General features: G+C 33.1%; 1 protein-coding gene across 5 annotated transcripts in view; it reads right to left on the bottom strand.

Annotated features, from left to right (window-relative positions):
• Positions 1 to 27825, bottom strand: part of Hk (potassium voltage-gated channel subfamily A regulatory beta subunit hyperkinetic) — a 225237-nt gene that overhangs the window by 107146 nt on the left and 90266 nt on the right. For 2 of the 5 annotated variants that reach the window (XM_076413091.1, XM_076413090.1), the window contains exons 2-3: positions 25824 to 26018; positions 5802 to 5965 (exon numbers count right to left, since the gene is read on the bottom strand). Coding sequence is in view for 3 of the 5 variants with exons in the window: in XM_076413086.1 (XP_076269201.1) it covers positions 5802 to 5965 (164 nt within the window). In the remaining 2 variants the exon portion in view is untranslated. Of the gene's footprint in view, positions 1 to 1327; positions 1447 to 5801; positions 5966 to 25823; positions 26019 to 27825 lie in introns of those variants that run through there. The other 3 variants (XM_076413086.1, XM_076413087.1, XM_076413088.1) reach the window with 2 other exon arrangements.

Raw genomic sequence — 27825 nt, 5'->3', positions numbered from 1 at the left:
AATTGTCTGAAAATTCCATTTTGAGCCGTTTCAACATCGCGGTTTCATTACTTACCAAACAAAAAACATGAGTTCTCTGTAACGTACAATCACTTTGGAAGTGGCGTGGCAAGTGGCAAAAGTAACAAAAGGTTAGTGCAAGAAAGGTTTGTATATGAGGGTGTAATATCAACAAGGCGTAGTGTATTACGAGCTACTAAAAATGTATGAAATTGTTACTGTAGATGTCTACTGACGTCAATTGGACAAAGTTAATGAATGTCTGTTCGGATCAATGCAGTTTTACCTATCTGGCATAAGGTTTTGAAATGCTGAAGAAGTGTAGAAATGGATCAACCAACATATTTCTTTCCACACTCGTAAATAATGATTAAAAGCATCAACGATCACTGAACAAGCTGGTGTTACTAATGGGACGCAACATCGATCCGAATGGATTGAAAATCGAATAAAATAGTCATGAGAGATGATAAAATTGATACATTAGAATGATTTATTAAACAAAAACTTTCTTCTAATTTAAGTTCTATTCTACCCATCGTATTCAATAAACTGATTATATCTTATTCTAAGTTGAAATATAGAAAAACTTATTGATTAATTGGAAGAAAATCACAATTATCAGTACATAAAAACTGCTAGTATACAAGAAAGTCTTGAAACTTATGGAATTCAATTATAGAAATGTTCCGTTACAATACAAGTTTCCCAATAACACAAATACTACATAATACTTACATCGGGATCTTTAGATACGGAGTCTGACTCAAGAAATTGCAAGGAGGCATGAAGACAGACTTCATTCTCAGGTCAATATCAAAGTAATACGGCTGTTGACCATATGATATTTTTTAGTGTAGTATAGTGAGGTACATTTAATAGAAAAACAACAGTGTTAATACATAAACATTATTATACCAGAGACTAAGATAGGGCCGATGGGTCCTCCTAGTTATATACCTAGATTTAAGTTAGCATAAAGACAAGTTGTAGGTTAGTCGGAAAGGACTAGTAACGATGTAATAAAACAATTTAAAAAAACTTGTTCTAACGAATGCCATGGATGGCCTAGCTGAGATTCAATTTTTATTAAGATTTATTAAAATTTTCCAAATTACCAAAAATGCCTTAAAATTAATTCACGACATAAATAACATCAAGCATTGTCTGTGGGCTATAAATAAAACGAAATATGACCGACATATAGGCGGTAATATTAGCAATATGCGGTAACGAATCGTAAACATGGCCTTTACACGTCCGGATGTCAAGGTGGGACACTCGAACGTTGCCAAAAAGTGATTAAACGATATTAGTACGAACCTACCCGACTATTTCCTCGTACATCTTTACGGGTGGCGATTTATCGTCTCATTTCATAGGGATCTGCGCGACATTACCGACGAAACACCACCGTGTGAGATGACCGAGCCATAACTGTATCCCATTATTGCGGGGACAATCCAGATTACGGATGGATCACCGCCAGGACGCGATATCTCATCGATTTTGTATCGTCCGTGTCCCGTTTAAAATCTTTATTATTTCTATTTCGTTTTTTTTCCTTCTTCTCATTTTCTACTAGACCCGAGCTTGCCAAATTCGCTGATAAATTTAGATGGTTATTTCGAGAGTTTGTTCGGAACTCGACGCGAAAAACAACAAAAATAAATAATATATACGAGGGTAAAACTATAATTATATTTACTATTTTAGTAACATAGGACAGAGACTTTCCAAAAAACATTACACAAACAAACACATGTTAATTTTTTATATAATATACTTATTTCTTATTTCTAATTAATAATATGCGGTTGCGAAAACTTGATGAATTCTAGGAAAAAAAGTAGATAAAGATAACACTAGTTTTTTATTAGTATTATTGACAAAAACAACCACGGAGGGGAAATTTTGAAAATCAAAATTTGGCAGCCGCCCTGTACCGCAAACTACTGGAAGAGTAATTTTAAATCCGAAGATATTTTATATTTCAAACAATTTTAAAACACAAACTGATGTTCTTTAATTTTAAACAGTGTTTTTTAAGATTTTGTGTTACTTTCGGTTATTGTTGGAACTATTAAGGAGTTATGGCAAGTTTAGGTAAAACACGATTAAGCATAGTACGTTCATGTAAATACACATTTACATTTTTTGTAGAGACCAATTTAATGTGTCTGCTCTATCGAAATTTCATTCGAAATATTCGAGAATTTCATCAAAACATAGATTAACACAATTCGGGAATAATAAAAATCTGTCTTTCCTTTATTCTCTTCTGTCCAAAGAGGTTGTTGGTATTTAGACTATCGCAAGCAACTTTTCATTTAATTTAATTTCTGATGAATACGGAATAGCTGAGAAAAATTGTTCTTGCTTAATAAGTGATAGTAATTGATATGATTCTGGAGACATAGTAACAAGTTATTTGCAAATTCCCCGGCCTAACACATATATGGCTCTACTAGAATTAAATCCATATGTTTTTTGGATAGCCCTAGTCCTCAAAATATGCGTTTATAAATTTGAAAGCTGTCGGATCATTAGTTTGTGAATTAGAGCATTTTGATTGAAGCAACTTTGGTTATTGTAAAAAAAATTATAAAAGGAATTTCGCGTGTTGATAAAATATTGCTTTTTGAAGGGAAAAAATAAAGTTGAAGCAAGAACTTGGCTTGATGCCAAGATTCTGGACACTGTCCCAGGAAAATCAACCGTCAAGGATTGGTATGCTAAGTTTAGACGGGGTGAAATGAGCACCGAAGACGGTGAACGCAGTGGGCCAAACCAAAAGAGGTTGTTACCGACGAAAACATTAAAAAAATCCACAAAATGACTTTGAACGACCGCCAATTGAAATTGAATGAAATAGCAGGCACTCTAAAGATCACATATATCATTCAACAATCATTCACAAATATTTGGGTATGAGAAAGCTCTGTGCAAAGCGCGTGCTGCGCGAGCTCACTTTTGACCAAAAACAACGGCGTATGTGTGTATTTTGGGATGCGCATGGAATAATTTTCATTGACTACTTTGAAAAAGGAAGGACCATCAACAGTGACTATTACATAGCCTTATTGGACCGTTTGAAGGACGAAATCGCCAAAAAGCGGCCACATTTGAAGAGAAAGAAAGTGCTGCTTCACGAAGACAATGCACCGTATCACAAGTCAGTGAAAACGATGGCAAAATGCATGAATTGGGCTTCGAAATGCTTCCTCATCCACCGTATGCTCCAGATCTGGCCCCCAGCAACTATTTCCTGTTCTCAGATCTCAAAATAATGCTCGCTGGGAAGAAATGTTCGTCGAATGAAAAGGTGATCGCCGAAACTGAGGCCTATTTTGAAGCGAAGAACAAATCGTACTACAAAAATGGTATCGAAAAGATAGAAAGTCGCTATAATCAGTGTATCACCCTTGAAGGGAATTATGTTGAATACAAAAAACTGCCAAAGAATTGTGTTTTATTATGATAGGCCGGAGACATTTCAAATGACCTGTTATATTCGTTTCAGGGATCGTTAGTAAACGCATTTTCTAACAAAAAAAACACCAACTGAATATTTCAAGTAATAAATACTTCAATTTGTGCATCTAGAATTAAAATGAATGTTGAAAAGAGTATTAACAATGAGTATTATTGCTATTACTAGAAATCCCACATACATGGGACATAAAACGTAAGTAGAAAGTAGTGGATTAACGAAAGCCATAGAAGGTAAATTAAAGATACGTTATCTGCAAGGATGATATTCCACAGTTCTGTTTTAAAGATGGAGGCGTGGAACGAATAAGCAACTAATGATGCACTGTTATTTAAAAATTAAAATAAACAAATTATTCCTTTGAGCTGAGTAGGTGGATTTTAGGTGAGAAATATGGATAAAATATAAGGACAATATGATTGTGTAAATAAAGGAATGAAAATATGTAGCAGTTAAAATGAAACTAACTTCATAATTTACATAGACGAAACACATAGGACAAATAGAAGAAATTATAAATTATTAATAGTACTTAAATTTGCAAACATTTTAAAGCGTTGATAGATATTAAGGTGTTTAATGCTCAATACTATAAGATATGTGACTATATGATATTTTATTCTTTGAACCTTGTGTCAATTAACCTGATCATTTACTTTATAGACCTAATTTTTAGAAAATTATGATTTGTGTTCGTTATTGTTTTTTTTTAATATTTTTTAAAGTGTCCTATTTAACAACTAGGGATTTATATGGACTGGACCTACATTTTAACGTGGGCTCCGAATCACGGCCGTCGGCATTAAGCCAGCCGTCTGGCGAGTGGCCAACGTAGAAATCATCCAAGAAGATATCCGGTCTTACCCAGCCTGGTTACTGGCGTGGCTGGAATCATTGTCAGATTTTGTACTCTTGCCTAAATATACGACCATACCCCCAGTAGGATTCGAATCCGTGACTATCGCAACTCCATACGTAAACCCACCCGTTTGTAGTAAACAATTTAGGCGATGATTCATCGAACTATATCACGTACATTCTCGATACAATGGGTTTCGCAAATATATATCATAAAGCAATAGTTATCATAAAGAAACACTTACTGCCAACTAAGTGCAAACGGCGGACCAAACCATTAAGAGTAATAATAATAAATAAATCGACTAAATTCAGTAATTGACTACTTTTTACTATTAACTGTTTCAGTCGCTGTTTTTGGTTCGACTGATTTTACTACTTTTTGCCAGTGACTCTTTCAGTCGACTGTTTTCGGTCCGACTGATTTTGTTACAATTTACTATCGACTGTTTTAGTCGTGTACTTTTAGTTACTATTTTTGGTTCTACTTGTTTCACTCGACTGATTTTTAACGTTGTGGCTCTGTCGCCGCGACCTTGACATAAATGTACCCAATTTATGCTTTCATAGACATTTGTTTGTAAATAACAATATATTGTATATAAATATAGCAGCATTTTGGATCGATATCTTTAAAGATTGTTAATATAATAGGGTAAAAAGATTAACATTGGGAATGATAAATAGTAAAATATTTTTGACTATTTTTATGGCAATAGTAGGTAATATCTCGATTACTCTCTCGATTTTTGTAAAAAAAATATTTCCGTTCAGTAATAAATAAAGCATTTACATCATATCATTCAATCATTTTTAGATATATCATGGATTAGTTTTTTTTTCTATGATTAGGTATATGTTTCATTTTTATATAGTATTTATGGTTATTGATATTTAGATTTTTAGGTTTTGTATGTCATTTAAGAAATAGCAATTAACACATTAAAAACTGATATTATTCGATTCCATAGAAAAAGTCTATTCCTTTTTACAGATCCACAGAACATTCGAATATAAAGGTAATTCTACTTCGTTTAAAATGAAATTATAAATTGCATGTTATTAGTATTCAATAATTGTGTTTTTCCTTTTCTTTTTTGAAGTTAGTACGTGAAGGAATTTGTACATCTCCGTCTCGTTTTACTAGCACTGGAAAAATATAAGCAGATATAAACTTAACTGCCCCAAGCAATTATCTCCGTCCTCACTCACAATTTATAAAAGATTCGTACATCTTCGCCTGACATCACGAATTGAAAAAAAAAACTAGTCGAACCGTGCATTTGGCTGAAAATAGTAATTACTATTTTCAATCGCTAGTTTTTTGACTGTCGACTGTTTCGACTATTGTGCGATTATCGACTGTTTTTAGTCGATAGTTCCCAACGCTAATAAGTATCAAATCTAGCCACAAACGTCACCAATTCGGTATTAGCGAAAATTAACTTACAATGCCTGCGAATTAAGATCATCCTGTTCGTCTACAAGAAGGAGGCGTTGCTCGGCCAACTCCTTCAGCTCCCTCTCCCTCTCCCTCTCCGATTGTCTCTGCTGGAGTAAGTCGTTGTCGAGCTGCCGGATCTCCCACTGCTCTCTTTGGGAACGATGATGTTCCTGCAACACAAAAGGTAATTCAATAAGCGAAAATTGTAGCGGCAAAATGGAAACCGGCCCACCGCCGGTTAGCGGCGGCGCTGGCAGCGCGTTCGAAAGCCCATAAATTTAGGTTTTGATAAATTTATGACGGAATTTATTAAATCGTCTTTAATCAACTGTTTCGTCGGAGTTTGCCGGGCCACCAAACTAATTGATATTTAATTCAATGCCGTAATCATTAATCAATACTTAATAATACTACAGAAGCGTTCTTTCAGTAGGCCGTAAAACCTTTCACTATAACATATTTTTAACAAAAAATTTGAACCGACTTCAGAAAATAAATAAGGAGTTCACTAAAAATTAAAAAAATAAACAAACTTAGATTTTTAAAACAAAAAAAAGACATTTTGATACAAAAATGTAAATAATATTCATTGTAATAACAATATAAAAATAAATAAATCCTTATTTAACAGGTCAATTGAAAAGTTTGATTATTTTTTAATATAGAGTGAGCTCGTCAAGTCGGTTCAATTTTTTAGTTGAAATTATTTTATTTTTCTCTTTTTAGTGTTCGATATTTATTTAATAAATTACTCAGTTATATTACTTAATACTACAATGGGCAGGCCAAGTAAAGGTGCAGCCCGTATGATGAAAAATAGTAATAAATAAACAATGATTGAAAATAAGTAACGCGCTCCGCTACCTAGCCTAATTAATTTGACAAATATTTTAACTCAACAACAACAAGAACTTATTATCCCCATCGGCAGTCGAACCCACAACCTCCATTTGGGAGCTAAACACTTTAACCATTACACTTTAAAAGCAGTTGTCTACAATAATTCTACGAGGTCTTATATGCTATAGTTAGTGTTTAAAAAGCAAACAATGGTTTTTGCTCTGAACGACTTCCGATTTTCCGTCACATCAGCTCAGCAGAAACATTATACACAAATATATGATTACTTTAGATAAAAAAATATGTCAAACTTTGTTCGTGTCGCTTCCCCCTCCTTCCTCCCAAAAGGTCCTGATTTGGTTCCACTGGAACCACCTCGGTGCACTTTTTCGAATAAAAATAAATTTTGACAATCGGCCCACAATTGACAGAGAAATCGGCAAACATACATCAAAAAAATATATACAGCCGAACATAGAACTTCTTCTTTTTTCGAAGTCGATTAATTAAAAACTTAATCGAGCGAATTCACCATTTCATCGCAGGTTGAGTTTTCCACCATTATATCGCTGGTGTTTCTTCGTCATCTTCTTTTTCAAAGTCTTGTATGAAATCTAATTGACTCTTTGTTGATTAAGTCTATATACTCAGAGGAAAAAGGCACCCTTTTATCTGTTCTTTCATCTTATTTTGAAATACTAACACCTTTTTGATCCAAATCGGGTTGAAGGAACACATTATACATATTAGGCTTTTATAGGAGGATTTTAATTGAAAATAGTAGATTGCTTACTCCATATAGGAGGGGGAATAGTGTTCTCGATATGCTGTAAGCTTACTGAGTTTGATTTGGCCATTCTAGATGACGGTCCAAATAAAGTTCAGGGTATGTAACTTTTTGTATTGCTGTGGTGAAAGATTATTGCTAGGTTTTTTTGACTGTTAGAATTACCTGCTTTTGCAGTTTGAGACGTATGTATTGTATAGAGAAACGTCATCCGCATGAAAAAGCTTATTTTCCTGTTTCTACTCTAGGGATATCAGCCATCTAGATATTAAACAAAAACAGGGTGAATGAGGAACTCTGTAGAGGTCAATACTGAATGAATCTGGAAACTGTGAATGAAAAATGCTGTTTTATTCGCCTGATAAACTGATGACTTGATGGCTTGACTAAGATTTGACTCGAAATCCAAACTCCTCATCTTGGATAAAGATTTTCATTTGCAAAATTTCAATGAGAGCGTACAGAATTATCTTTTCAATGGTTTTTGATAGTGAGCTCAGAAGACTAATTGGTCAGGACAGTTGAAGGATGCTCAATTTTCTCCGATTTTCAAAATAATAGCAATATAGGCGTCTGTCCAAATATACTGAGTTTTGTGGAACCTGAAAAATAGAATTTGTGATGTTTGCTACAACAGTAAAGGCCCTCGCAGAAATTCTAGTGGTAACGATACCTAGATAGATTTATTACATTTCGGTTTGCCTTAATATAGGAATATTAATCGACATATTTGATAATCTGGGATTGAAAAAATGCTGTTAATAGCTCAGCCTCCTCTTGATCTGTAAATGCCAATTGCTGATTGTTGAGATATATGATTTCCATCTTCGTAATAATGTTCTCGTCACAATTCGAGATGTCGACAAGGCGCAATGAATCAAGATGGAGGGTCTTATAAAATCTTATCTCCCTCAGGTATTTATCGCGTCCTGACATTTTTAGCGGCGCGATAGCTACTCTTTTGTCAAGAGTGACATAGAGAGAGACGATTTCATCATAATTCCAAAAAATTAAGGAAAAAGCAATTAAGTCAGTCAAAAGTGCTTGTGCCCGTTTTTGTTTTCCGAGAATTATGGGTTTATTACGGAATTATCCATCATAAGGTGGTCGAACCGTTCGTCGAACACTCTATCATCGATAACTTAAGCCACTGAAGCAGGCAATCAAAAAAATGGGCAGAATTAATTTTCTTTCTTCACCACAGTACTAACCCATATACATATTTAGGGTCTCGATAAAAATTCATCATTAAAATTGGGTTTTAATTCATCTACCACATAGCTCGGACTCTGTCCCGTCCGATTGTTATTTGTTCCAATTGTTGCAAAACTCTTTTAAGCGCAAAAAATACGAAATTGCTATTTCCCAAAGCAATTATTTTATGTAAATAGTTTTTTTTTACTAAAAATCAATTTATATCTCAAATATTTGTATATACAGCGTAATTAAACGTACTATTTTACGTGCTACATAACTAACCAATGTTTAGCCTGTGTTTTTTGTACCAAACATTTTAAAATTTATAAATATTATAATTTTCTCGAAATAAAATCGTAGAAAAAAACCTATTTTTCACGGGAATGTAAAAATAGGAAAAGTGGCATTCTTTTCTCGATCTAGGCCCTTAGGGCTCCAAAGATACGTCGAGATATATGGTAATAGGGATGATTTAGTGCATGAGGATACAAAGATAGAAATATACGGAGAGACCCAACCGTTTCAATGCCGCAATAAAAGTAGTTAAAGGAAAGTTATATAAAATAAAATTCTTTTTACGGATACAGGAGATAGATAAAATAAGAATATGAACCCCATGCAATATAGTACATTTCGTTGCGTTTTGGCAACTCTGCTGCCGTGTACTGCTCAGTTTACATGTCAAGCCTTGTTATATTTCATTATACACATTGTTATGCTATTGACCAAACTTTCACCATTCATTCAATTACCGGGTACCCGGGTACCCATCTATAGCGTGGCAGATGCAAATCATTACTGTAGTGAATACTTTTTTTTCTATATAAACTGGCTATATGACATATGAAATAGATATAGTGACACAGTTTATAGTCCTCATAGAAATAACAATAGCGGAATGCCAAGCCTATCGATATTTAGGTAACTATATTCACTCAGTATATTCCGTCAAAGCCAGCTAAATATGGAATTAAAGTATGGTGGATATGTGACGCTGAAAATTCGTATCCATTTACTGGACAGCTTTACACTGGAAAATCGAAAGATGGTCGTGAGAAAAACGTTGGTGAAAGAGTTGTCAAAGACTTGGTGGCACCGTATAGAGGATCCTGTAGAAACATTACAATGGATAATTTCTTCACTACTCCTCCACTGGCAAAATTTTTATTATCTTGGAACTTGACAATTGTTGGCACCTTGAAGAAAAATAAAGCATACATTCCACCAGCAATGGCTGTATCAATAACGCGAGAAAAATTTTCCACTGTGTTTGGCTTTCATGAAAAAGTTACCTTATGTAGTTATGTGCCAAAAAAGACAAAGTAGTAATTATACTATCATCAATGCATCATAAAGCTAAAACTAGTGATAGTGCAAAGAAAAAACCCGAAATTATTAAGTTTTATAACTGGTCTAAAGTCTAAGTCTAAAGCTACAAAAAGATCAACTCAAAGGTGGCCTCTAGCATTTTTTTACAATATTCTCGATATTGCCTGCCTTGCATCATATATTCTGTATTATGAGAATAATAAAACGATTGTTAAAAAATCGTATGAACGACGATTATTTTATCGGCAATTGGGCAGAGAGCTATGTACTCCATTCGTTGAAAGTCGTTCAAATAATGCACAAATTATGAGACATTTCTCAACGAAAATGGCGATTGAATCTCTTCTTGGTCGAGCTATCAATCCGAATGCGCATCAGCAAACATCATTTGTATCATAGACATCTCAGACGCAGCTCAATTCAACTGGGAGGGAAAAGATTACTGGTGTATGCTATGAATGTCTCCAAAGTGATTTTAAAAAAGTCGCAAAACTAGAAAAATATGTTCGGTATGTGAGAACCCTATTTGTGACGAACACTGTATTACAACATGCACACGACATGCGAAGGATGTACGAAATAATTTAATGTACTTCAATTTTTATATGGCACTGTATCATAATAAATAAAATAATGTAAATAAATAAATAGTAAAAGAATGGAAAATGATATTCATAAAATAAAACGGAGTTATATATTTCTTACTTAATATTTTTGTTATTGTTTATAATAAGAATTATTGTTTAATTATTGTTTAAATAAATAAAAAATTACAAACTATATTGTCTATTATCAATTTAAAAGTCAAATAAACTAAATACTTTAATAAGCAGTCTCTTAAGTGCGTATAAACCCGACGTTCATATACATTAATCTTAGTGGGTACCCGGGCACTTGGATATTGAACGGGCGGGGTAGCAAGTTTGATAGTTAATAACATTTATTAATTAATTGATTGTTAAAAAATTTAATGAAAAATAATCATCAGGACTTTTTAATTCCTACAACCAAGCATGGGGGAGGTTCCGTAATTATTTGGACAGCAATATCGTGATATACAGCTAGTACTTTCGTTCACATCACTGACCGCATTACTGCGAATGAATATCTCGACATCCTCATTGATGAAGTTCTTACGATGACCTGCCAAAAAGGTTCAGTCTTGGTTTGAGGAGCATCAGAACATCAGCAAACATTTTGCCTGGCCAGCACAATCGCCAGACCTCAAAATAACAGAACCGTTATGATAAGATTTTTGCCAGAGAGTGAGTAGTAGATTTCCATCTCCAACATCATTGTTTCAATACAAGAGTGGGATAAAATGCGACGAATTGTAGCTATTTTAATGGAAGTTTAACACAGGATACATTACTTAAAAATATCTCCAGATTTAGCACATGCACACTATCCTGCATAGAACCATAGAAAACAACATTGTCTTTCTTTTCTAAAGGGGGTACATTTTTTACGAGTCGATCGATACAGTCAATCAAATCAATTAATGTAACACAAAAAAATCTAGAATATTAAAATGTTGTGTTACATTAATAATTCTATAGTAATAATAATTAAATTATTGTGTTATTGTTGGTGGTTTAACATACATAGGTTTTAAAATTTGAAAGAACAGGGGTAAGTACATCATTTTCAACGACATCGAATAGGTATCAACATATGCCAAAATTTAACGATAACAAGAACCGAGAAGGAATTGATTCTTGTTGTGTTGGAAGTAATCAAGTGATTAATGAGGTTTGTCCATCAAGAATAGCAGCAAAAATTGTAGTAACTGGTGGTAATTAGACATTTACTTTAGACATAACATATTTCAATAATGATTTAAATTTTATTTTATAGGTAAGATGTTACTAGAATTTGTTGAGAGTGAAAGTCGAATAATGTGAAATTCAGAGAAACAGACAAGAAGAAATTAGATAGCATTTTGCTAAGATGAAAGAGCAGTGTACAGTGATACTATGAAATAATAAAATTTGCTAGCAAAAGTAGACCTGGATCAAATAAACAAAATATAAGACTATCAACGACATGCTAATGATCTAATGACGAGAAAAATACAATGCATTATTATATAAGAAAGAGTATGGGTAAATAGATTATTGTTTTGTAACAATAATGATGTATTGATTGAGATTTCTTTCAACTTAAAAGTACGATCATCCATTCATTTTGGTCTAGTAAATGTACAATATGTTAATCGAAAGCTCTACCTAGTCAATTCAATAAGAGGGTTTGTGGTTCAAGAATAGTAGTGATAATAGTTAATCATATTTGGAGATTGTTAGGAGAATTTCACTGTTTTTATAAAAATAGAATGGCATATAGAAATTATTTTTGTTATTTCATTTTATTCGATATTTTTTAAAATAAAATGTGTTATTTCAAAAAATTTTCAATGTTTATTTCCCTTCTTATATATAGTTTCAACATTAAATCAATTATTTATCAAATTTGTGTATATTTATTTATAAATATTACACCTCATTAATAAATAAATATTGGGTATACGACAGGTGTTCATATTTTTGTTATTTGTTCATATTTTGTCCATTCCCCGTATATTAAAATAGTATCAGCCTTTAGTATCGAATTAATTTTCGTTCTGCGAATTCACCGTTTCATCATTACCTTATCATTCTGGCGAAATTGTAATTTACAGATCGATCTCGTTCTTTTTAACTAGTTTCCGCCGGTTTATTTCCCCGGAGTTTTACCATTACGCTATAAATTGGATTGTAAGTTTAAAGTTCTAATTAGCACCAAGGGAATTCAGATTCGGGATAGGCAATTTATCGACTGTCGTGGCTCGTATAGCTGCATCCGGTAATCGAACTGATATATGTTTTTACGAGCTTCCAAATAGTTTGTTGAAATCACAACTGCCCTCCGGATAGTACAATAATAAAAATTCAATCGAATATTGGATACGTTACTTAATAAGATACCCTTAGTCTAATGTATGTCTATACTAACAGATCAACTGAAAATGACCCAGCCTGACACATAAATGGCGCTACTAGAATTAAATACATGTGTTTTTTAGTTAGCTCTAACCCTCAAAAGATGCGTGTATAAATTTGGCAGATGTCGGAGCATTAGTTTTTGAAATATAGCAATTTGAGTGAAGCAACTTTTGTTATTGTGAAAAAAATCGATAAAAAGTAATTTCACGTGTTGATACAATATTGCTTTTTGAAGGGAAAAAATACAGTTAAAGCAAAAACTTGGCTTAATACCGAGTTTCGGGATACTGCCCCGGGAAAATCAACCATCAAGGATTGGTATGGTAAGTTTAGACGTGATGAAATGAGCACCGAAGACGCTGAACGCAATGGACGCCCAAAAGAGGTTGTTACCGACTAATACATTTAAACAAATCAAGAAAATGATTGATGACCGTAAATTGAAACTGAATGAAATAGCAGACACTCTAAAGATATCAACTGGACGTGTACATCATATCATTCACGAATATTTGGGTATGAAAAAGCTCTGTGCAAAGTGGGTGCCGCGCGAGCTGACTTTTGACCAAAAAACAACGACGAGTTGATGATTCGGAGCAGTGTTTGAAGATGACCAAGCATAATAAATCCGAGTTTTGCGTCGATATGTGACAATGGATGAAACATGGCTCCATCATTTCACTCCGAAGTCCAGTCGACAGTCATCCGAATGGACTGTACACGATGAACCCGCTCCAAAGTCGGCTGGCAAGATTATGGCGTCCCTATTTTGGGAAGCATAAGGAATAATTTTCATTGACTACCTAGAAAAATGAACGACCATCAACAGTGACTATTACATCGCATTATTGGACCGTTTGAAGGACGAAATCGCCGAAAAATGGCCGCATTTGAAGAAAAAGAAAGTGCTGCTTCACCAAGACAATGCACCGTGTCATAAGTCAGTAAAAACGATGGCAAAAATCCATGAATTGGGCTTCGAATTGCTTCCTCATCCACCGTATTCTCCAGATCTGGCCCACAGCGACTATTTCCTGCTCTCAGATCTCAAAAGTATGCTCGCTGGGAAGAAATTTTCGTCCAATGAAGAGGTGATCGCCGAAACTGAAGTCTATTTTGAAACAAATTTCAAACAAAAGGACAAATCGTACTACAAAAATGGTATCGAAAAAGTTAAAAGGTCGCTATAATCAGTGTATCACCCTTGAAGGGAATTATGTTGAATAAAAAAAAACTAATTTTTCCAATAAAAATTGTTTTACTATGGTAGGCCGGAGACTTTTCAATTGACCTGTTATATATTATATGTTATTATAATTAAAGGTTATAAACCCGCACACGTTATTTTAACGTTATGCTTGTTTAGATAAATTTCAAATCGCTGCTTATTATTACCCTGATTGAAAATGCCGAAGCCAGACAGAACAGATTGCGTCTCTAGTCAGTTACTTCGGGCAGGAACAAGACAACAGAGGCCCCCGCTTGCCTGTAAAATTCGTTAGAGAGTTCATACTTATTAAAATATGTTTAGCGTGTTGCAGCTGCAATAAATATTAGCATGAGCACAGTCATTGAAATATCTCAAAAATTAAAAATTATAATCTAGGATTCATCGAAACTCATACGAAGTAGGTGACAAATCAAGATTAGCTTGATGTTAGCTCCATCAGAGATATAATATATGAAATGTATGTAGTAAAAAGTGTGAGTAGTTGCTTCAATACAAACATAGCTTAATACAAAAATTTCAGAGCAAACTGTTAGTCTGAAAAGTATCCATAGAAAGCTTAGAAATATGCATCTCTTTGAGGGATGTAGAACATTCTTTTATACTTTATTGGGTAATATAGGATTTAAATGGTGTAAATATAACCAATGAAGAGGTCTAATAGAACTTCCAGATATTGCTTTTAAAAGAATATAATTTTTAAATAATTTTTTAACAAAATCAAGGAAGACATATTATTTCAATTTGTGTATTTAGATGAAATATGGATATTTTAGAATGTGACATTGGGTCATGCATGGCAAGATGATAATAAAAAGATTAAAGGCGGTAAAAGTTGATGGAAAAATGTAAACGTTGGATTAAAAACTGATTAGGTTTTATTATTCATAACATATATTGATAATTCATTGCAGATAGATTTTTCTTCATACTAGAAACAGGAATGGTCAATAACAGCTTCGGTTCGGATGAGCTTCATCAGATATATTGAAGAAGAATTTGACAAATGGAGCAATCGTGAACAAATGTTAGGTAGATTAGAAATGAATAGCTTAATTATGCACTTGAATGAAACGTTCTGAATATAGTATTATGATACAATGCTGCCATTTTCCAAGATAGGATGATGAGAGTGGAAACAACTAAAGGTGAGGTATTGAAGGAAAGTATAATTAATATACGATAAATGTAGGAAATCTTTTTAACTAAGTGAATTAAAGATATATGTGTATAGATACGTGTGTAACTGTGTAGAATATACATGAAAATTTGGTTAAAATGTGAGTGGGAAGAGAGAATACTATTTTGCAGATATGGCAAATGCATTTGGGAGAATGCAGTGACTAAATCTTGTTTTATCAAGAAAGATGTATATAATATATATATATATATATATATATATATATATATATATATATATATAGTATAAGTAGTAAGTAGTATATAAGTAGTAACATAATAAACTAAGGAGATATACAGTGATATAATGACTTTACAAAGAGAAACTGTACCGAAGGAAACAAGAACTAAGCGTTAATGTTAAATATGCTCTTTTATAAAAGTAATATATATTACTTGGATATACAACTGTTAATTAGATGGATTAGGCCTCCAGGGGATACCATTACATACAAAAACTTAATTATAATCCTTCAATAACATATGCATTAGATGTATTATAATATTAAAATAAAATATATTTGATAACAGTAATTTTCGTAATTATTTTTTTTAGTTTAATTATTCATTTCAATATGGAATATGCCACCCTACGCACCGTATTCTCCAGACCTTGCTCTTTGTGATTACTACTTGTTCCGACATACGAGTCGTGACATGTCTGAGCAGCGCCTCGCTTCTTATGAAGATCCAAAAAAAAGCGGAGATTCGTGGATAGCCTCAAAATATACATCATTATTTCGAGATGGAAACCATGAATAGATTGAAAGATGGATAAAAGAGGGTTCCAATTATTCACAAAAAAGCTTCAAATTAACAGGAAATTCTTTAAAACTTAATTATACATTTAATAATACCATGTTTCTAACTGTATTAATGAAAAACGACCGACAAATGTTTATAAAACAAGTGACATAAGAACAGATCGGGATGTTCGGCCATTGAAAGTTAACAACGGCCGTTTCCAGGATCTAGCCGAGCTATATCGATATAAAATATTTCCAAACCTCCCCCAGGAACCGGGTGATAAATAAAAAATGCCATAATACATCATCCGATACATAAATACTTAAACGTTACGGTGTATTCAGCAAAATATTGTCACAAAATCTATAAAATTAATTCTTTAAGACTTGTACATTGGTATGCAGCGTATGGGACCGGGAATTTATGGATACTCGAACCTTAACAACTGATCGTAAATGTTCCAACATTTTTAGGGATCAAAATATCTAGTTCATCAATTTAATTTAGTGCCCATTTCGTGAAAAAATGATGTAACCTTTAAAACATCTTCTTTGGTGGGAATAATATATACCTTTAGAAAATATACTCCTTTAAAGTAATTTCCTCTAGATTTATGCAAACAGACCTTTAATTGATAATATAAACTCGGAGAAAAATAATTACGGTTATATTTAGTAGAAATCTGTCATATATGTTGCAAAATTCGTGAAAATGTACCCGGGTACGTTTACATAGTTATTCCTAAACCATCTGTCATCTGGTAGTAGTAACAGAGCTCCTAGCAAATAATAAATGTGTCCTTGTGTCTGCAATTCTTTAAAATTTTGTGAAATTATTTATGATACAAATTTGATAGTATAATTGATAGAAATTCGCATGAAATTCTCCTGTATAATATGCATTGCGCCAAGTGACGTCATTTGGTAACAACTATTATATTTTTGAAAGTTGGTCAAGAAATGGTTAGAATTATTTTCCACACCAATTAGCGTTACGGATCTGGTAGTGAGAGCAATTGTGGCAATTTCACGTTTCCACCGACACAATATAACTCAGTAGATTCGCTGTATTTTAATGCCTTACAATATTGAAAAACGATTGTCATTTCCCCAATTATAACTGATTTGTTGGCCCCATAATCTATTAGCGGATCATAGTGGAATGCTGCTCATTCCTGGTACACAAAAGTACTGCTTCTGTGGAATCGCTCAATTTCATTGTGTCGCTGTTGATATGTTAAATACACGAACTGGTTGTATTCTAAGCCTATCCATTTCATTTCCGCAATTGTCATACCAATATGACTATTATAATTTTCTGTCTTTAGCTGATCATTTGTGTAATTAGCACATGAGGTAGCTCTTTGCATATTTGATTAACTTCGAAGACCGTCGTCTTCGCCTTAGCATTGTTAATAATAAAAATAAAGAGATTTATTGCGCAAAAAATTTGACTGTGTAATTGTGATTAATTAACAACAAATACGGGATACTTTTGAAAGGTATGCGTTACCATAAACAGTCACAACATATGTCAACGCTATTCTTGGTAAATGTTTACTCAACTGCAATTAAAATATGATTCCAAATTATCATTAACACATAGTTAAATCATACTTGATATATAACACAGGGGCTGAAAAGTTCAGTCAGGACCTAACACATAGATGATGCTTGTTTATTGCATTCACCACTTTTTCTGTTAGTACTAACCTTCAAAAGAAAGCTGATGAAATTTCATGACATTGTATTAATAAGTTTGTGCGTTATTGTGCCAATAGTGATTTTACTACTTGAACTACTTGAACTAGTGAACTACTTTTGTTATTTTCAAAGCAATGGATCAAACATAATTTCGTGTTTTATTTTACACTGCTTCTTGATGGGAAAAAATACCGTTCAAGCGAAGTAATGGCTTGAAAAGTTTTATAAGGCTGAATTAGAAACAACAATGAAACTTTGATTTGCTGACATCAAACGTGGTGGTAGAGACACCGATGATGCAAAACGCAGTGGACGTGCAAATGAGGTGGTAACGTCAGAAAACATAAAAAAAATCCACAAAATCGTTCTGAATGATAGAAAAGTGAAGTTGCGTGAATTAGCTCATTGGCACTGTAAAGAAAAGAACGTGTTGGTTTTATATTGCCTGAGCATTTGAATATGAGAAAGCTCTGTTCAAAGTGGGTCGTTTGTTCACTGTTGACCCAAAACAAGAACGTGTTGATGATCTGAGCAGTGTTTGGTCAGGTTTAAATGTACAAACCGGAATGTTGGTGTCGATATGTGACAATAGTTGATCCAACACTTCAGACAGTCCTATTTTGAGGCCAAAGATATATCAATAAAATATATATACAAAAATCGTATTAAAATGTTAGTTGTTAGGTTTTAATCAGCATGCAACATTTTTAGTCACAAAATCCATAATTCATAATATCTCCATAATCCATAATATATATATATATATATATATATATATATATATATATATATATATATATAAGGTGCATAATAATAATTATCCAAATCGGTCCAGCCGTTCTCGAGTTTTAGCAAGACTACGAAATAACGATTCATTTATATATATATATATATATATATATATAATATTCCCTTGATATCGTTCAGGGTGTAAAAGTCAAACTTTCTAAGGGCAAGTACCCATAGAAAACTTAGAGATATGCAGCTCTTTGACAGGTATAATTCATCACCTATGTATATACATAAGTATTTAAAAAGGTACATTATGCCGCTCACGGGAAGACGCTAATAAAAAGAGTGTAAAGAAAACAAAAGTTAATGGAAAAAAGTAAATGTCAAGACAACATTTGATTAGGTTTTGTATATATATTGTTCTTCATTCTAGAAAAAAAAGATTCCATATTAAGGAATGAAATATTTCAAGCTGTCTGTAATTTACTTCTTTAGAAATATCTTACTGATAAAAGACAGACATTATATCAGATGGCTATATAATATGGCCGCAGAGTGTAACGTCTTCCTCCCTACCACTGCATATTCAATAAAATCGAACTATTATGGGATGTGGCAAAAAATCACAACAATAGATATGCAAGCCAAGGAAAATATACAGGCAAGATTTTTTTGGATATGCGGAAAGCAATACACTCTCTACAATAACACCCTTCGGTTTGGATGAACTACATCAGACCCACAGAAGAAAGCATTGGCAATTGGTGGAATTGTCAACTAGTATTATATTGTACATTAACAGCTTCACCTTTTACACCTTTTACACCTTCCCTGGACTTCCACAAACATATATATATATATATATATATATATATATATATATATATATATATATATATATATATATATAGATAGACAAATTATATATTTCATAGCATATTTACATACAACTGTGCAAAAATATTCTCTATATAATATTCCCTTGATTTCGTTCAGGGTGTAAAAGTCAAACGAATCACCCCACCCGAAATTCCCATACCTATCGATTATGGTCTGAATTATATAGGACATCTTCCCCTGCTCTTTTGGGGGATATTGCACAGTTGCTTTCCCGCCTCTTATCTCTGATTTATAGCCACTCATAAAGTCCTTGAAATAATTATATCCAAGATATAAAAAATACGGAACACTTGAATATAAAGGGCATTTTATTTCCGGAATTCTTAGTGGTATTTTTATCGTTTAAAAAAAGAGTATTTTTCTCATAAAAATTTGAATAGATAAAGTTACGTATTTGATTCAAATTACAAATTGAGTTGCTAACTATTAATACACACAACACAGATATTAAAAGAAATTTATGTATTTTATCGAGTCATTTCTAAATATATTGTGTCATAAAATACTTTCTGCTTCAAAAGGCATTCTGTCGTATTTCACTCTTTTTCAACAAGATGTTCTCTAATAAGGTAAGGGTTTATATCGACTTGAAATGATATCCATTCTCTAGTGAATTTTATAAATCTTCAATATTGATACACACTCACACACATATATATGTAGTCTATTCAAAGTAACAGTGAACCTGTATGTTATCAAGATGTATAACATATTATTTTATTTTGTAAAATCGTTTTAATACCAGGCCATATCATTTTATTCCAATTAAAAACAAATAAGATGTTGTCTGGTAAGAAAATGTGACCGAATCAGCCAGCAAAATTCATTTCTCTAATCGATAAGTTTGAACAAAAATGAGGTAATGGGAGCCCGTTTTTACCAGTAAAATGCGTTAGAGAGGTAAGTATTGATAATTGATAATATATATATTGATAATATATTAATTGAAAAATTTATTTATTTATTTATTTTATTGTTGCATTGCGGCTGCACTGACTATTAATACGGTCACTATAACTACAAACTACCGAATTAAAGAAAGACGATATAAGTTTGGATTCACCGAAAAGAACGTATCTACATATCTTGATGTTAGGTCTATTCAAGATTAAATTTATGAAATGTATAAGAACAGTGAATAGTTTTATTAAAATAAAAATAAATTTATATGATTGTTTCAGAGATAACTAGTAGGGCAACTACCCATAGAAAACTTAGAGATATGCAGCTCTTTGACAGGTATTACTCATCACCTATGTATATACATAAGCATTTAAAAAGGTACATTATGCCGCTCATGGGAAGACGCTAATAAAAAGAGTGTAAAGAAAACAAAAGTTAGGTTTTGTATATATATTGTTCTTCATTCTAGAAAAAAAAGATTCCATATTAAGGCATGACATATTTCAAGTTGTCTGTAATTTACTTCTTTAGAAATAGTCCTGATAAAAGACACACATTATATCAGATGGCTATATAATATGACCGCAGAGTGTCACGTCTTCCTCCCTACCACTGCATATTCAATAAAATCGAACTATTATGGGATGTGGCAAAAAACTCACAACAGTAGGCCAAAGAAAATATACAGGCAAGAATTTTTTGGATATGCGGAAAGCAATACACTCTCTACAATAACACCCTTCGGTTTGGATGATCTACATCAGACCCACAGAAGAAAGCATTGGCAATTGGTGGAATTGTGAACTAGTGTTATATTGTAAATTAACAACGTAGTTGTTGACTTGAATAGTGACTCAGAATGGGACAGTGAGTGAATGACACTTTCTGGATGTGGGATTACGCTTCATTGAGGACAATACCAAGACAGAGTGATGAGAGTGGAAACAACAAAAGGTGGGTTTCGTCATGAGTTTTGTTTCATTATTTTATTTATATTAAAATGTTGTTATATATCGAAGCGAAAATACGTAAAATGTCAACGTTAACGTTTTGATGTCATAAATTGAGATGACGTCAGTTCACTGCTACTTTGAATAGACTATACAAAATCGGTAATATATACTTCAGTCTTCCGTTAATGAAAGTTATGATGATCTTCCATTGATAAGGTGACGTTATAAAGCATACGTTACCTAGTGATAGTATTTTTTTTGTTGGACACAAGTAACGATTGTACCGCAGATAGAAACTGATGTGAGTCGTAATTTTATCTCGCCTTTTCCGATTTCTTTATTATCTTAATGTACTTCAATACAGCCGCAAATATAGCTGAGAGGATCGTAAATCTAAGAGAAATAATGGAGCAGCTACTTCATAACGCTGCTGTCACGACATCCTTAAGAGATTTTCTCATTTAATGCTGTAAATAATAGGAAGTGTTTTATATTTCATTCTGGAACCGATGCTGATTCATATTTCAATGTTATTTTTATTGTGTTGTAAAATATAGTAATTTCCTCGCTATATGATGTAAAGCAGTTTAAACTTCAATAAAATTTCCTATTTTGTCATTAAAGTGAAAACAACAGCTAAACTGTAAAAAATAACTTTATAAAAAGAGTTTAGTTGCACTAAAAAATTGATTGCAAAACTTTAAACTGTTCAATGATTCTGGTAACAAAAAAGACCTGGCTGCACTGAAGTGTGAATACTGCACGTTATATCATCACTACATAGTATAAAACAAAGTCGCCTTTTCTGTCCCTATATCCCTATGTGCGCTTAAATCTTTAAAACTACGCAACGGATTTTGATGCGGTTTCTTTCAATAGATAGAGTGATTCAAGAGGAAGGTTTATATGTATAATACATGCATAATATACTAAGGCAACATTGCTAATTTTAGAGGTTTTTAACGTGATGTCGTAAATTAACCTATTTTTTTAGGCTTATTTAGCAATTAGCAAAAACGCTGCCTAACCCTACGAGTTAGATCAAATTAATGTACTACAGTATTGTACACCATAAAAAGGTCTACAAAAAAGTCCGCGATGGTATATGTTTATCTTTTAGGGATAACCCACATTAACCATTTTTATTGTTTACTTTTTACGTGAGAAAATGGCTTATTTACGAAGCTATTTTAAGCAATACGGCATTAATCCTTATCGAATTAAGTACCTTCAATACAGTGTGCAATTAATATAGATCAATATGGTTCCTTACAGCATGTAAATTAAACAAATATATTCGGAGATATTACAAATTTAAAATTTGCGTTTAAAAATGTGTAATGTAATAAAAATTGTATGAATTTAGATATTCCAAATATAGCAGGAAATCTTCATAGTAAGTATAGGGGAAGAGGAATTGTTTTACTCCAAATTTAATGCGCGCAGGCCAAGGGCAGTAATGAATGAACCAAAAATACTGGATCGATTTTAATCATGTTTTCATTGAGTGACATAGGCATATATATTTTATGCCCGTGCAAAGTCGGAGCGGGCCGCTATGTTTTTATATACAACGTTCATATTTTTTCTGTAGTGTATTTAATTTAGTATCAGCATTGCACCCGTGCGAAGCCGGGGCGGGTGGCTAGTATAGTATATCCAATGAAATAGCCAATGTATGTTATCAAATTGTATGACGTTACCGCGTTGAAATGTTGCCTCTAATTATTATCACTAATGTTTTGAAGAATTTTGTAGACACTTGACAAAACGGTCAACCAGTACCAACAAAAATCGACTTTTACAGATTTATTCAATTACATACTCCGACGCATCAGACGGAATCCTGTTACTTTTTAAATATGGTAAAATGAGAAAAAAACCGTTCCAAGCTTAGAATGACATTAAACTTACATGTATAACGACCTTAAGGCATATCGAATTTTACATACTAGAATAACGGTCTAAAAAGTACCTACAAAATATTATTTCAGATGTTGAACACATGCAGGATGCCAGCAGTGACGTCCAGTAAACGATAACGAAGATCTGGTACCACCGCGACGTTTATCTGGGATATCATTGAAGAGTACTTTGGTTCACTCAGTCACTGACCAGCGCCGCTCCCTTTTATCTATTATCTTTATATTTTTCTGTTATTATATAACTTCAATAAATAACGGTCACATAATGTTTCAACATTAACGGTATTTGGTAGTATATTCGATGTCTTCTACGACGTGAATTGGCTGTTTTATTGGAAGGACTATAGGGTGAGAAATTACTGTTTAGATTACTTAAAATTGCCGTTAGAAGCATAGCATATATAGATAGCTCAGAGTTAGTATAGCAGACTTTTAGAGCAGGTAAAAATCATCAGTCACTATGTAGTTTTAGATTAATGAGCACAGTGAGATTGGTTTTGAATGTACCTTTCGTTTTTACAATTTTAAATTGAATAGGAAACTTGGTTGATATAAAAATGAGTAATTTTGTACCGGAAAATCTCTAATGGCTCTTTCCTACTTTTTAAAATCATATTCAAATTTTTATTATTTATTTTTACATACAATAAATATTTTCGTTTTTTTTATCTTTTCTTTCTTACAGTATCCAGTAATATATAAATTAATGAAAGTCTTTTCATCTCTTTCCAAAATAAATGAAGAGCTAAAGTATTCCAAATACGATACATAACTTCCGTGAAAAGTCACTTTTTTGAGGGACATAATGATAAACCCCAAAAAAAATGAATTAAAATTTGAAGAATCTGAGAAAAATCTGAAGAATTGTAAAGTTAAAAATACAGGTTAGAACGACTGAATCCAATGACCAAGTCGACGGAAAAAGTCCATGTCCATTTTTCATGCTAAAAACTAATGAGCCTAATGGATCTGGTGTGATAACACAGTAGAATCACCGCTATGTTTTAAAGGATTGTCATTTCGCGAATTGTAACTGATTTCGTTGGCCTCATAACTCATAACCTCCTTCCAGATCGTAGCGGAATACTGCTCATTCCTGAATCATAGGAGCACCACGTCTGTAAACCGCTAAATTTCATGGTGTCGTGCTCGCTGTTGTTGTCCTTAAGGTACACGAACTCTTTGCATTTTAAGCCTATCCACTTAATTTCTAGTCACTCTCAATAACAATTATGACATACCAATACGACTGTTATCATTGTATGCATCTCGCTGATCATCAGCACGGTTAGCACGTGAGGTAGCATTGCACATCAGGTCGTTTTTGACACTGTTAATAATAAAAGTTAAGTAAATAATAACAAGTGTAAAATAAATTCAGAAAGTATGCTTTACCATAAGCAGTCAATAGATATGTCAACTCAATTCTTCGTAAATGTTTACTCGACCATAATTATAATACGATTCTAAGTTGCCGTTACATCATATTTGACATTTTGGTATAATTTGATGGCTAATAGCAATATAATCAAAGGGAAGTACACTGAAAACATCGGATTTTTTGTTGTTTCAGTTAAGTCACATCTCTTTTTTGACGCGTTTACGGTTCGGATAAAAAACCCGAAAAAAAAGCCTTTTAATTCCCGATAATCCCCTCTAATCTGGAGAAGTATAATCGGGCACGATAAAATGTGACTACTCAGCCGTCGATGTTTCCAGTATAATTAGTTTTAACCGACTTTTCGCTCGTAAAATAAAAAGCCAAACGTCGAATATACAACTCACCGATTGTCAAGTTTAATTTTAATTCGTTCTATATATTTTTACGTGCATTTCCGTCGTGAAAAGCTGAAAGCGCGGATATCGAACAGCTTAACAATCAAAAAATTGCGGACGTAATTACAACTGTCGCTTTTTTAATGTCATATACTAAATATAGTTAAGGCAAAAATTGCAATTTTTTAACACAATTAATTGTGTACCACATCCTCACCAAAGATAATACAATAAGAAATATATTAAGTGTTGTTTCTTCTTGTGGATAAAAAAATTAAATAGGATTGCAAAAGGAAAAAATTAGAAATGTTGCATGGCATAATATAATATGGATAGTGTCCAGTTGAAGTACCTAAGAAAAGGAGGTTTCGAAATCAAAATTGTAACATATAATTACCGTATTCAGTAAATCCAGTTATAGTATTTTTAAGTATATTTTGGAAAAAATATATTTAAATTTATTGTTTTTTTACATGATAAATGTTATCAGTTGTCAGATTAGATATTAATATATTTTGAAAAAGTTTTATACAAACTTTAACTAGTATTTAAATAAAATATTTTATTAAAATTTAATTTTTTCCCCCTACAGTAAATAAAACTTGGTGGTTTAGGCGAAAAAAACTTAGCTACAATTTTATACAAAGCTGATCGCATTCTAAGTTTGTCTATTCGATGATCATAACAATTGCATGCCTACAGCTGCGGAAATCCCAATTACAAAATCCAGAAAGTAATTACCGGCACATCTGGTATTATCTTGCAAATAACACTATAAATTCGCGTTGTTGTTGAGCAGTATTTTATAATGGCGTAGGTCTGACGTTCATGAGGTCTCGAACTATTACCTTTATGGCGGCGTCGTATTCCTGCTGGCGCTGCTCCTTCGACAGCGGCTTCTTCTCGTCCTCCTGCTGTTTCTCTTTCTCTTTGTCCTTCGAGCTGGTTGAGCTTCCCGCCCCCGGCGGCGGGTATGATATCCAGAACTGATGGGCCAGTTTGACTTTTTCCCAATTAAACAAATTTCACGAGAAACCTTTGACCTGCCGACAAGAAAAAAAGGAAATTAACGAACAGTTCTTGTTTTGTTTCCTTTTCAGCATTAAGTAGAGTACGAAGGTGGCCTTTTATCGAATTTTATCATCTAGCAAATATGACTAATTTAATAAATGTATGTAAGTATTTGGATTATGAACAAAACAAAGAGTCAATGGTGTCTACCGAGGGTAATATCTTCGCATGTGGTCAGAGTTTAAAAACAGTGGTGGAGTCAATTAAACGCTGTTAACAAAACTTATTTCTATTAATTTTCATGGAGGTTTTGAATGATTTTTTTATTAATCCGTTATTTAAAAAAGGATGCATGAAAAATTAGCCCGAATCAGAACGGAAACAAATACCTACATTCACAACTAAAATACATTCTCTTATACAAATACGAGTACTATACAAGTAACAGATCAATTGAAAAGTCCCCGGCCTACTATAACAAAACACAATTTTCTGGCAAAATTATTTTTTTTATTCAACATAATTCCCTTCAAGGGTGACACACTGATTTTAGCAACCCTCCAACTTTTCGATACCATTTTTGTAGTACGATTTGTCCTTTGCTTGAAAATAGGCCTCAGTTTCGTCGATTACCTCTTCATTCAACAAAAATTTCTTCCCAGCGAGCATTCTTTTGAATTCTGTGAAAAGGAAATAGTCGCTGGCGGGCAGATCTGGCGAATACGGTGGATGAGGAACCAATTCGAAGCACAATTCATGAATTTTTGACACGGTGCATTGTCTTGGTGAAACAGCACTTTCTTTTTCTTCAAATGCGGCCGTTTTTGGCGATTTCGTCCTTCAAATGGTCCAATAATGCTATGTAATAGTTGCTGTTGATGGTCCTTTCATTTTCAAGATAATCAATGAAAATTATTCCATGCGCATCCCAAAATACAGACACCATAACCTTGCCAGCCGGCTGTCGCGTTTTCCCATGCTTTGGACCGGGTTGATCCTGTGCAGTCCATTCGGATGACTGTCGATTGAACTTTGGAGTGAAAAAATGGAGCAATGTTTCATCCATTGTCACATATCAACGCAAAAACCCGGGTTTATTACGCTTGATCATCTTCAAACACTGCTCTGAATCATCAACTCGTCGTTGTATTTGGTCAAAAGCGAGCTCGCGCGGTATCCACTTCGCACAGAGCCTTCTCATACCCAAATATTCGTGAATGATATGATGTACACGTTCAGTTGATATCTTTAGAGTGTCTGCTATTTCATTCAGTTTCAATTTACGGTTATTCAAATTCATTTTGTGGATTTTTATAATGTTTTCGTCGGTAACAACCATCTTTGGACGTCCACTGCGTTCATCGTCTTCGGTGCTTATTTCACCACCTCTAAACTTGGCATACCAATCCTTGATGGTTGATTTTCCAGGCGCAGTGTCCGGAAACTCGGTTTTTGCTTCAACTGTATTATTTCCCTTCAAAAAGCAATATTTTATCAACACGCGAAATTCCTTTTTATCCATTTTTTCACAATAACAAAAGTTGCTTCACTCAAAATGTTATAATTCACAAACTAATTATCCGACAGCTGTCAAACTTATACACGCATCTTCCGAGGGTTAGGGCTAACTAAAAACATATGGATTTAATTCTAGTAGCACCATCTATGTGTCAGGTCGGAAGCTTTTCAATTGACAATTATTGTGTTGAGGGATGCTATATATATTTTTTATATATTCTATTTTATATATTTATAGTTTTATTATATATTCTGTAATATATGATGTTTGACGATAAAAATAGTATCTACTACGACAACATTCTATACAAAAAGTCATGA

The sequence above is a fragment of the Rhynchophorus ferrugineus genome, unplaced genomic scaffold (assembly GCF_030347505.1).
Source record: "Rhynchophorus ferrugineus isolate W39M unplaced genomic scaffold, kcgeb_rfMv2 rfM9, whole genome shotgun sequence".
NCBI classification, from domain to species: Eukaryota; Metazoa; Arthropoda; class Insecta; order Coleoptera; family Curculionidae; genus Rhynchophorus; species Rhynchophorus ferrugineus.
Note: the sequence above shows the minus strand (reverse complement) of the source record. Positions and strands in the feature narration are given on the sequence as shown.